The sequence below is a fragment of the Phragmites australis genome, chromosome 7, assembly GCF_958298935.1.
Source record: "Phragmites australis chromosome 7, lpPhrAust1.1, whole genome shotgun sequence".
NCBI lineage: Eukaryota > Viridiplantae > Streptophyta > Magnoliopsida > Poales > Poaceae > Phragmites > Phragmites australis.
In genome coordinates, this window is record NC_084927.1 from 11079999 (window position 1) to 11092846 (window position 12848).

A 12848-nucleotide genomic window follows, 5' to 3' on the forward strand; every position below is an offset into this window, starting at 1 on the left:
AAAAGGATGTTTATGGTTATTTTGGAACTTTCAACAATGACAACCAAAAATTGACCTTTTTATTTTACAACCAACTTTATGTAGCAGAATGTATATGCATTTGACGGCCCAAATGAAATGTTTATTTTACAAGATGTACACAGAACCCTCCCCCGTCTATGTTCTCACATGAACATGTATCAGCGTTCAGCAACCAACACTAATAACTAACCCGATGTCATGAAGCACATTTTGCAAGATACCAATAATGGAAGCATGAATATTCCTCACAGAATCCAAAGGTTTCTCAATAAGCACCAGCATTTCATTCAACTCTACATCAATAAAAGCAACAAACAAACAAATCCACATTGAATTTGTTGATCATTCAGAAAAAGAAACATAACATCGAGTACAATGAACCAAGGGAATCATCATATAAACACTCAGCTCCTCGTGATCACATATATATTCATGACAGGATGTACTCAACACTGAGATGGACAGGATGGATCCAAACATGAGGTTCAGCACTACTCCTTGAAGGACATGACTGTCTCGAAGGCCCCTACCAAGGCCTTGACCCTGCTCTTCCTCTCCCCCAGGAGCTTGCTTTTGGCTTCCTCGATCACGTCATTGCCCTTGGGATCATCCTTCCTCAATACCTGAGCCACTTCAGTCATATTCGGCAGTGGCCCTGCCTTGTCCGCACTCCCGTTGGCCACCTCCTTCTCAACAAGCCCAGATTCATCAACAGTCTTTACGCCGCCATTAGCATCTTGTCCTCCGTTATGCAGCTCATTGCCTCCTGCATCTTCTTTCTCTTCAGAGAAGTGCCCCTTGACTTCCTCCTCATTCTTGACTTGTTGCTCTAGTTGATTAGAAGATGGCTCATGCTCATCAGGTACAACCTCATCCATGGATTTCAGGTTGACCGGGTCAGGGAGCTGCTCGTGCAAGTGCTCTTCTATGGTTGGGGTGCTTCTGCTCTCAGTTTCCTTGAACTGCATCGATGGATCCTCTTCCTTCTCCTTCCTGCTTGCAGATGCCCCCATTGCCTTCTGAGACACACTTTTTGCCTTTGAGCTGGCAGTAGCACCATTAGCAGCATCCAATCTCTTCTTTGCAGCTGCACCCGGTGAGCATGCAGTGGATACCGGCTGAACTCTTCCTCCACGTGCAGCTCCTGGCGACGCCATCCTCTGACTGCTGGGTTTGGGAGATGCTGTAGCCTTGCTACTGTCAGCACAAGGCCTTGGAGACAGTTTACTCCTCTGCAAGGTGGATGGTGACGCCTTGGACGCTGTCTTAGACGTGTCCTTGAAGGAATTGCTCGGTGGCACAGCAAGCCCTGGAGGCTGCTGCGAGGTGCTGCTGACCTTGTCAGATTTCGCCCTTGCCAGCATGGGCTTTGAGGCTGCACCAGGGAATGGATGGGCCCTGCTGCCATGGATGGGTGAACCTGAGCTGGACATGGTCCGTGACGATACGTACCGGCCAGCGCTGGACAACGATGGACGTTGGGCATCTGGGGAGCCAGAGGCAGCCACCGATGATGACGAGGAGCCGAATTTGCGGTCGGGGGAGCTCGGGACCGACCGTGCCCGCCTAGCACCGTAGCCATATCCAGAGGACTCAGTGCCGGACGGCCTGAGGTTCGGTGACATCCTGGTGGTCCTGTCTCTGCTAGGGTTGAGAGGCTCCTTCTTGGATGTCGCCATTGTGTCACAGCAGCAGCAGGCTAGATCAGCTGCACAAGAATAGACAGAAATCAGCTTGGCCTGGAGTTTGCAATGGCATAAACTGAATCAAGAATCTGAAATACACAGACAGACTCGGCAGATCTTGTCCGGCACGACGAAGCCCCAATTGCGATGAAAAAAAGGCTATGGGCTCAAGAACCGAGATGTTGCTCTTGGTGAGACATCAAATCGGCGGCTCCAGCAAAAAGAGGAAGGAAACAAAGACCAAAAAACGAAACTTATCGCAACGGATTTGGAGTTAAAATATGGTGGCGCAGGATCCAATCCAACAACCCCGGATTCTTTTTTTCTTTTCTATCCTCCGTAGTCCCTACCAACATTTCAACAAATATTCCCCCAAAATTAATACCTATAGAGATTAGAGAATAGCCAAATAGACTTCTAGAATTTATCTATTGCGCCTTCCAAGAAAATAAAATGCCAAGAATCTCTAAGCAACCGTACAAGATGGGAGGAAAAGAGATGTCAAGAATCAAGAGCAGGAAGCGGCCAGGAAGGCGTAGTTAGGCTCCAATTCCTAACATCAAATCCGCATCTCGACGAATTCGCAATTAAAGATGGCACAGCGCCAGATTCAACAACCCCTGAGATGCTTCGCTTTCTTTTGTTTTCCAATCACCCGTACGACCACAATTACTGAATTAGTTAGCAACGAACATTCCCCGCAAAGACACAACCAAGAAGAACCAAACGTTCTTCCGAGACAAGGCACCAAACAGTAAGACTCAAACCGGCGGCCATTGATGGCAAGAACACCAACCAACGAAGCGTGGGTGGGGTGGCCAAGAACCAGGCCAGAACATGAGTCATACCTGGGGGCAGCGGTCGGCCGTTCCGTGGAGCCGGGGGCGGCTAATCCGGGCCAGATGCGGGGGCGAGGAAGAGGGAAGGGGGAGGGGTAGAGGAAAGTCTCCATGGCCGGGCCACATTTTATGCCGCGATTTGGACGGTAGCTAGCTGTGCGGTGTGGGGGACGGGAGAGCAGAGCGCACGCAGCACGGATGGGACTCGAGGAAGCGAGGAACAGCCCCCCGTTCAAGAATAGGCACCTGCAGCCCGAGGGAGGAACAGAGAGGTGAGAGGAGCAGTACACAACGAGATTACAGGACAGAACGGGATTATATATATATATACATATACGTTTAATGAAGCTGCAAGATTTTATGGGCCCTCACACTCAGAGAAGGTCTTGCTCGTTCAGCGAGCGTGAACTTCATGTCACCTATTGGACGAGTACTATCTTTGTGGATGTGACACTAGGTGGACCCACTCAGAAGATCTCATCCGTTCAGTGGGGGATCTCCTGGGTATAAAAAGCGTTGACGTGCCTCTGCCGACATCAGCCAACCGTTTGCACCACACCTAGCCAAGAGAGAGAAGAGGAAGAGAGGGAGAGGGGGGTGGGGGCGAGGAGAGGGGAGGCAAGGAAGGAATTTACAGCGAAGCCCTGTTGAAATAAAGAGGTATGTTAGTTTTTTTTAAACTCAGTAGGAAAGCAATTGTTGATAGATTTTGATATAGGTTAGTGGTTAAACTAGTTTTTTTACAAACCTGGTAGGATAGCTACTAGACGTAGGTTAGAATACAGATCTTGGTTTAGAATTAGGATTAGATATAATACAACATAGATCGTGTTTGTACATATATTTTAGCAATTAGATGTAGTATTTAAGATATATGTTAGGTATTAGATGTAGGATTTAGATATATTATAGTCATAAGTTATGTAGTAAATGTAAGATTGGAGGTGTTTGATATAGCGATTCAGGAATATTTGCTGCAGTATATGATACATGTTGGGCCATACTTGTAATGAATTTTTCATTGTAGATGTAGTTTTACATAATTATTTATGTTCTGTCACAATAATGTTAGGATTTTTATCGATGGTTGCAAGATATGTTGGGGCTATGGCAGTTTATGATTTTTTATGGGGATAGTGAAATATTATATGGTCTAAAAAGGGTAATACTATCCGTATTCTAGTCAATCAACAAGGTATCTCTAGACCTATGCATAAAAGTGTCAGACACTTAAACACCTGACTGATGCAAGGGTTCAAAATAGACCCTGATGTTCAAGAGATATCCATTAGTATTGTAGGAAACCGTCTAAAAGATAGTGTGTACTGGGAGATGTACTCGCTTAGGGAAGATCAAGTGTGAAGGAGGTACCTGCAACTTGTTGTGCAAAGAGATTGACCTCCTATGTTGCATGTGCAATGGAGGAATAAGGAGGCAGTTGGGGAGATAAAGGGTGGGGGCTGCGCAGAGGAGGAGAGTGGTGAGGAGGAGTATGATGATGATGTCGATCAGGATGGTGGACATTTATCGGATTATTCGACGAAATTGACTGGTGAGATAGACGAGGGGAACAAATCCCTTCTCTAATTGAATAGATTGAGCGGGATGATCGTGAGGCGAACGAATGTCCTGCGTATGATATGTCAGATGATGAGGATGACGCTCTTGCTCCTGTAGACTAGGACAATCTCAAGTTTAACAACCTTATGGTGAATGAGGGGAATTAGGTGACTTGGGAGTATACTCAAAATGAGGTGACTGAGGGTGCTAGGTATCATACCAATCAGATCATAAAGGATGTTGTGACTCAATGGGCGACATTGCTTCATTGATAGTTTTATGTTGTCAAGTCAAGCAAGAAGAAATACGATGTCAAATTCGTGAAGGAGGGTTTGCCCATGTCCGGTACACAGCTTCAAGGAGAAGTGAGTTGAGTACTAGGAGGTGTCCATAGTGGTGGAGCACACTTGCACCCTAGACGAACTTGAGCCCAACAATATGAACATTACCTCAACCTTTGTCGCTAATGTGATGTACGCTCAAATTGTGAACAACATGAACTACGAACCATGGTCCATAATCAGGCAAATTTAGGAGGAGTACAAGTACACTATCAGCTACAACAAGGCATAGAGGGTGAAGAGGAAGGCAATTGAGATGAGGTTTGGGACCTACGAAGTGTCATATGACAATCTTCCACACTTACTGTAGAACATAGCTCGAGGGAACCTAGGGACATATTACGACATTGATAAGTACGCATTATTGTCAAACCTGGCAAGTATATCCTAAAGCAATGCTTCTTCACATTAGGAGCATGTATCAAAGCTTTCGAGCATTGTCGGGCTATCCTGTGCATCGATGGTACTTTCCTTATCTGGAAGTATAGGGGTCAGATCCTGATTGGTATTAGGGTTGATGGGAACAACTAAGTTCTACCATTAGCATTTGCATTTGTGGAGAGTGAGAACACCAACAGTTGGTATTGGTTCCTCTACCATGTCAAGATGATAATTGTTGGTGCTCAACCGAACGTGTGCCTTATACATGACCGCATGCTGGGACGCTCGTGACAATTCAGGAGCTGCAAAACAGAAGAGACGATTGCGTGATGAGACCTGTGTGTCAACATCTAAGAGTAGGTGGCGCATGAGGCATTTAGGTGCAAACTTCTTCCACTAATTCAAGAACAAGAACCTCATGAACATGTTCAAAAGGATGTGAGGTCAGAACCAGCAGCAGAAGTTTGATGCTATTTGGAAGACATTGGTGTTGGCGCAAGAATATGTCTTGCGCGAACAAGTGTGACGAGAGTACACTAACATGACTGTGCTCTAGCTTGGAGAAGAAGTGGAGAGTGAGGAACACCAGATATGTGATGGTAAAGAAAGATTGATTCCTTAGCCTGATGGCCAAGGATCTATATTTATAGCACCAGCAGGGTGTGAAAATATCCAAGTATATCCCTACATAGATGACGGTATAAGTATCACATGTCCTAGAACCGGCCAGATTGCATAGTACAGGTCTAGGTGGGATGCACTTGCTCCTAATAAGAAGATATTCTCTATTACAATGATACAACAACACAAGTGTTAGGGACGTGGTGGAAAATGAATCGCTTATCGTGGGGCCACACTACCAAGATGTGAGGATGGCCTCCACTTGCACTGGGGACTTCAGGATGGCCTCTACTTGCATTACATTAAATGTAGGTCACTTCCTTGCAGGTGGAGGATGACTGGTGGGCCCCTCGGATTGATCTTTCTCCTATGTCAGATGGCTCTTTCCCATGACTTCAGAAAGCCTGCCCAAACTTCAGAAGGCAAGGGCTCAGGAGACTGGGGCTCCGGAGGGTAAGGGCTTCGGAGGCCGGGCCTCTAAAAGGCCAGGGCTTCGAAGGCTAAGGCTCCGAAAGGCTAGGGCTCTGGAGGGTCCTGGAGCCTAGAGATCTGCACGGTCTCCAGGGACCCGTTTTGTCCACAAGCATGGTCCATCAGGGCCAGTAGCGGCGAGGGTTGTAAATGATGACCCAACAGTAGCCCCTTGTGAGGATGGTTAGCGAAGCGACTGGCCTTGTGGTTTTTCAGGAGCAGGGCCCCTGATGGTCCTTAGCTTAGTAGTCGATGGCTTCTAGCCCTTTTGTCTTCTCGCCAATCACCTGGAGGGTCCCGCCCAAGCTGGTTTGGAATTTGATCATCGACGACACCTGTAAAGGGGTATTAAATGTGACCTGTGGTTAGTGGGCGGTGGCGCATTGTCAAGTGCTGAGGAGACACGTGGCACCTTATTGTAGGAGTGTTGTGGGGATCGGTTTTACTCCCCATGATTGCGGCCTTACGGGTGAAAGGATGGGACATGCGTGGGTTTCCCTAGGAGTAAACACCCCCCCCTTTTCTTTATAAGGAGAGGGTCTTGGCTGAGTGGCGGTTTTGCTCTGCATCTTGTTCCCATCTTCTTCTACCTTTGTGTCCGTACACTTGTTCCATCGCAATGCCTTATAGCCTCTCCTGCTGTCCATAGTTCCTCGCCGCACCTTAGGGTCCCCATGGCCAGTTCGAGCGCTTGAGGTGGGGCCATCATATTATCGCTGGGCGGGGATGATGAGGCACACGGGGCGGCTGGGACTCAGGTGGCGTCGATTGCTCCACCATTGGCCGAGCTACCGCTAGGCGTGGAGCTTCGTCGTGCTAGCAAGAAGTACCCCCAGTAGACCAGCATGCTAGGGGAATATGTCATCGATGATGCCACACTTGACCGGATGGTCGAGGAGGGGAAGATCCCCTCCCAATTTGTCATTCGGGCTCCGAGGGGAGAGGAGATTCCGGATCCCTAGGGTCACGAGACCATGGTGATTGAGGCCTTCCTTGATCCAAGCCTTGGCTTTCCGACTGCACTGCTTCTTGAAGGGGTGCTCCACTACTTCTTTATGCAGCTCTCGCAGCTCCATGCCAACGCCATCGCTCGTCTAGCCATCTTTGAGTGGGCCATGCGAGCAGAGGAGTACAAAGGAAGGGTGGACCTATTTTCCGCCATCCATTATGTGAGCTACCAACCGAAGCTGGGGACGGAGGATGGGGTGACGAAGGCCCTCAGCTTTGCAACGTCAACTTCCAGGTACGGCCAGAGTATCAGTACTTGTTTTTGACAAAAGCCATCAATGGTCAGTGGTACACTGAGTGGTCAGAGCAGTGGTTTTACCATGTTGTCGGCATCGGATCCCCCTCCATTCTTCAAACCGTGATATCGAGTACGTTTTGACTCTGCTGACGGACATCTTGTAAGCCCAGCTTGCTGCACGGCTGATGCTTCTCCAATGGGTGGCCCGACGGTTGAACATGTGTGATCTCATGGAGGAGTTCACTATCCTGTGTGTCTGACCCCTTCGGGCAGATTGGAATTGTGTCTTCGAACAAGGTGGGGAAGAGGAGCTGAATGTGTACTCCGGGTCCACCGTCCTTTCCAGTGAGTCCTTCTCGTTGTTTTAGTTTTTGAACCTGTAGATGAGAAATACCTCTCCTTTCTTTTCTCTTCCAGAGGATTGCCTTTTGCTGGAGCGAGCGACCGAGGTCGTGGAAGTGCTCTTGGGTCCGCCTACTGCGGCGGAGCGAGACTAACGTGTGGGTTTGGTCAGGAGCTAGGTGTGGTAGAACCGTATCTGCCACTATCTCGGGGTGGATGCCCCAGCGTGGCCAAACCCGTCGGAGTCGAAGGTTGCAGGGAAACAAGGGTGTGTGCCTTCTGGTCCCCCGACCTCTACGGTCCCTACAAACCCGCTTAGGGCTAGGCCCCCACCTGCCTCTTAGGGCTCATAGACCAGCTCAGCGACTGAGTCATCCAAAGCATCGCCGAATGGCACAAAGCATAAGAGGCGGTACGAGAACGTAGGTGGCCTATCCGAAGATGAGGCCGAGCCCGGGGGAGGCAACTGGGGAAAGGGTTAAGCTCTTTTGGACCTTGCCAGCCATGGTCAGAGCCGAAGATGAGGTGAGGCCTCCCTAGATCTTGATTGGGGGTTCATCGACTCAAAGGATGAGGACGTTACGTGCCCAGGTGAGACATTATTACTTCGTCGGTTTACATCACATTGTAGCGATGCGCTGGGATCCTAACTTATTCTCTTAGGGTGTTTTAGGGGCTACCGAGGTAGGTCCGCTCTTGGCCCCTGTTCCAAGGGATCTAGAGCCCCATTAGACTATGTTCTTCCAAAGGAAACTCTGGACGTTCCTCGATGTGATTACCGTGAGGGGCTCAGCCTCGACCCATTTTGTGAAGTATTCCAATGCCACTACCACGTACCGAAGGTTGCCCTTAGCCCAAGGGAATGGTCTGATGAGATCCATTCCCAGTGCACCAGAGGCCAGACAGGGGGGATTGGTTATAGGGGAGCCGAGGGTCGGTGGCTCCGGCGCCCCATCCACCGGTATCCTTGGCAGGTGTGCATGAGTTCCTTCGCATTAGACATAACCGTGGGCTAGTAGAGCCCCTAGCGTAGTGCCTTGCTAGCCAGGGCATATGGTGTTAAGTGGTTTCCACAAAGCCCTTCATGAATTTCTCAGAGGAGGTCGGCCCCTTCTTGCTTGATGACACAGCGGAGGAGGTCGGTGCAGACCCCCGCTTTATAAAGGATGCCGTCAACCAGGAGGTAGCACCTGGTGGGGTGTTCCATGCGATGGAGTGCAATGGGGTCGTATGGCTCATCTGCTTTGTTTAAGAAGGAAAGGAAGGGAACCCTCTAGTCTGGGGCTCTGATAAGAAGATCGACGTCCATTGTCTTGTCCGAGATGTCGACTGCTGGCTAGTGGAGGACCTCAAAGAAGGTGCTTAATGGCATGTCTCCATTCATAGCAGTGGCTTTTGCTAGGGTGTTTGCTTGCTCGTTGTCTGTTTGTGGTATGCTTTGTACTGTTATACCATGAAACAACCTTTTGGCCTTGCCGATGGCCTCAAGGTATCTTGCCAGGTCTGGATGCCGAGGTTGGAAGCTCTTGTCTATGTGCCCCATGACAACCTAAGAGTTGATCTTGACGATGATTCTGGCGGTTCCCAAGACTCGGGCCTTGCGGAGGTCCAAGAGTACGGCTTTGTATTCAGCAATATTGTAAGTTGTCTTGAACTGTAACCGGGCAGCGAACTTGGCCTGCTGGCCCGTAGGGGAGATGAGGACAGCCCCAGCCGCCATGCCAGTGGAGCCATACGGAGGGGCTGCAAGAGGTCCGGTGGGTGTTGACATCCATTCGGTGACAAAGTCGACCAATATCTATGACTTGATGGCCGTTCGAGCCACAAATTTTACTGTGAAGGGGGCTAGTTCCACATCCCACTTGTTGATGCGTCCGGTTGCCTCCCATTTGTGAAAAATGTCGCCAAGCGGGTATGAGGTTGGCACAGTGATATCGTGGGCGAGGAAGTAGTGCCGAGCTTTCGTGAGGCCATTAAGAGGGCATATGCCTTGTTTTCAAGATCGGTGTAGCATGTCCTAGCCCCCACCAGGGCCTCTGATATGTAGTATATGATTCGTTGTACAGACTGACCTCCGCTATCCCCCTCCCATATCTGCAAAGCACTTATGGTGGAGGCTGAGGCAGATAAGTACAGAAGGAGCCCTTCATCAGAAAGGGGTATCGCGAGTATCATGAGGTTAGAAAGGTGGGCTTTGAGGGCCTCGAAGGTAGCTTGGCACTTCGGGGTCCACCTGAAAGGCTCGAAGCCCCTCAATATTTTAAAAAATGGAAGGTTGTGCTCAACAGATTTGGTGAGGAAACGGCTAAGGGTTGCAAGGCGCCTAGCCAGGCGCTGGACTTCCTTCATGTTGGCGGGGGGTGACATTTTTGTGATGGCATAGATCTTGCTAGGGTTGGCCTCGATGCCCCTCCAGGAGATGAGGTATCCCAGTAGTTTGCTAGCCTTGGTGCTAAACACGCACTTCTCAGGATTAAGCCGCATGCCCACAACCCGAAGGCTGTCAAATGTTTCTTAGAGGTCAGCGACGTGGTTGGCCTCGAGCTTGCTTTTTACAACAATGTCATCAACGTAGGCCTTGACATTGTAGCCTAATTGTTGCTCCAGAATCTTGTGTACCAAGCAACAGAAAGTAGCTCCAGCGTTTCGAAGGCCAAAGAGCATCCGAACATAGCAGTATACCTCGAAAGGGGTGATGAAACTAGTTTGCTCTCATCCTCCGTAGCCATCCACACCTAGTGGTATTCAAAGTATGCATCCAGGAAGCTTAGCAAATTGCAGCCAGCAGTAGAATCTACCAATTGGTCAATGCAAGGAAGGGCGTACGGATCTCTGGGGTAGGCTTTGTTAAGTGAGGTGAAATCGACGCACATGAGCCATTTCCCATTGCGTTTCTTTACCGGGACAGGTTTGGAAAGCCACTCGGACCTCTAACCTCTCGGAAGACGCTGACCTTCATGTGTAGAGAAAATGTTCCTATTAGGCCATGATTGTAATTTTGGTGATTAATGACAACATAGTCATTAGGACTAACATGTTTGTCTAGAATATATGTTAGTAGGTCTCATGGATGCAATATATCAAAGAAGCCCCTGCAGCCGGGATAAAGTTTGATTGAATTGTAGAAGTCCTAGGAGAATTGACCTCACTGGATGGTCCAGTGTTCAGGCGTTGAATTGACTAGAGGCAAAGTGAAGGCTGATAACTTCACTGGATGGTCGGTGCTCCATGTGTTGAACTCACCGGAGTATTTCTGACAAAGGAGGAGAAGGCTGAGGAGAACACCAGATAGTTTGGTGTTCTGCACTAGGTAATACTGGAGTATTTCTTGCAAAGAAGAGTGCAAGTCTAGAAGATTGAAGATCAAACTACCGGATGGTCCGGTGCTTGGTTTGTGCACACCGAATTATAGCACCGGAGTATTTCTGGTAGATGCGACTGCAAGTATTGAAGAATGAAGAAGAACACACTAGAAGGTATGGTGCTTTGAAGATGAATGCACTAGTGCATTTTACACAAAGAGGCTGCAAAGACTCGGATAGCTCAAGATACCTCACCAGAAGGTTTGGTGATGGATTTGAAGGTACGCTGGAGTGTCTGGTGTTCATAGAGGCATTGAGTTGAGTTCCAATGGCTAGTTTTTAAAGATTTACTCACCAGATGATCCGGTATTAGTACTACTATTCTCACCGGATCATACGGTGTTAACAGCTTTTCTAAGCCGTTGGGAAAACGGCTAGTTGGCGAATTTGAGGCTATAAATATCCCTCCACTCAGTCATTTGAAGGTGTGACATGCTGCTGGAGTCTAGAGGAAGCTCATACACACTTGAGAAGACATCCAAGCCACCAAAGTGCTTAAAATGATCATCTACGGCGATTAAGCACAAAATTAGTCTGTTTAGTGCTTATAGGCCTAGAGTGAGTTGTAGCTAGGTGCTGCAGCTTGAAAAAGGGATCAAGGGGTGATCCTAGCTTGTATATAGTGGTACGTCGGCGCTTTAGAGTCTTGGTGACTCACCGACATATTGGGTCTTGGTGGCTCAAGCTTGTTGACCCTCCAACTTGGTGTGGAGCGGTGGCAAGACACGTGTATGGGGATGCAGAGACCCTTGCCTTAGTGAATCAATCTCTGAAGTGATCACAACAGCATGTGATCGGAAGAGAGGCTAGTGGTGAGACCCTATCTTGGTGGCTTAGTGGCTCATAGTGCTTGAGACCTTATGTTGGTGACTTGCTAGTTCAAGAGCCATGACCGGTAGAGACTTGGCGACTGGGAGTATATCCTTTGTGGAGTTCAAATGTGGACTAGGGGTGGCATTCATGCCATCAATACAATGGGATACAAATCTCTTGTGCCGTGTTTGTCTCTCTATCGTATTTACTTTCCGCATTTACATACTTGCAATTTAACTTGCTAGAGTAGGTTGCAATCCTCTTGTGGTAGAGTAGACACTAGATAAACCTAGAACACATTTAGATAGAAATTGTGATAGGTATATTTTGTGAAGTTTTTGGAGCCAATTTGTTTAGGTTTCTAAGTGTCCTAATTCACCCCCTCTTAGGATGTCATCATTCCTCACAATTGGTATCTGAACCTCGTGCTCTTGATAAGCTTAACATCCTAGAGTTGTGACGTTCGGTGTTGAGATGGATACCTATAGTGCTCCACTTTTCGACGACACAAATTTCTCCCGTTGCACAATTCTAATGTCTTGTTATTTGCAAGCCAAGGGTCTAGATGTTTGAAGAGCCACCTAGGAAGGGATGTGACCTCGCGTCACCAACAAGGAGAGGCAATTAGATGCATTGGTGAAGGGTATCCTTTTATCATCTTTAAATGTTGATGCATTTAATCATACTTATTCTCTCACCAATACACATGATATTTGGAATAGTCTCATTGAGATATACAAAGGCAAAAAGGATGTGCGCAATAAGAAATATCTGTGCTTGTTACTAAGCTCAATAGCATCAAACAATTTCCCATGAAAGTGCTAATGACATGTACTCACGTTTGAATATTCTTGTCAATGAGATCAATGAGTTAGGTTTGACGCAAATTGATGATGATCATGTGGTGAGAAAAATACTTCAAGCTCTCCTTCCAAAGTACAAGTTGATAATCTTCATCATCTACGACAACAACGACATCAAGAAGATGACTCCAAGTCAAGTGTTCGACAAGATCACCACCCATGAGATGACCATGAACATGGGGTTGAAGTTTCTACCACATCCGATGCCAAGAACCTTGCTTTCACAAGCAAGCAAGCTCAATGTCAACACATAAAGGCAAAGATGAGGAGACAAGAGCAAGAGTCAAGCTCAAGCGAAAATGA

General features: G+C 48.0%; 1 protein-coding gene across 2 annotated transcripts; it reads right to left on the minus strand.

Annotated features, from left to right (window-relative positions):
- Positions 1 to 282: 282 nt before the first annotated feature.
- Positions 283 to 2842, minus strand: LOC133923980 (uncharacterized). 2 transcript variants are annotated; one of them, XM_062369322.1, is made up of 2 exons: positions 2555 to 2842; positions 283 to 1729 (listed from the first exon to the last, which is right to left on the minus strand). In XM_062369322.1, exon 2 carries the CDS (start codon positions 1698 to 1700, stop codon positions 513 to 515), a length of 1188 nt encoding a protein of 395 aa, XP_062225306.1. In that variant the 5' UTR covers positions 1701 to 1729; positions 2555 to 2842; the 3' UTR covers positions 283 to 512. The 2 variants fall into 2 exon arrangements, with proteins under 2 accessions (XP_062225306.1, XP_062225307.1); XM_062369323.1 differs by lacking the exon at positions 2555 to 2842 and adding an exon at positions 1815 to 2535.
- Positions 2843 to 12848: the final 10006 nt, after the last annotated feature.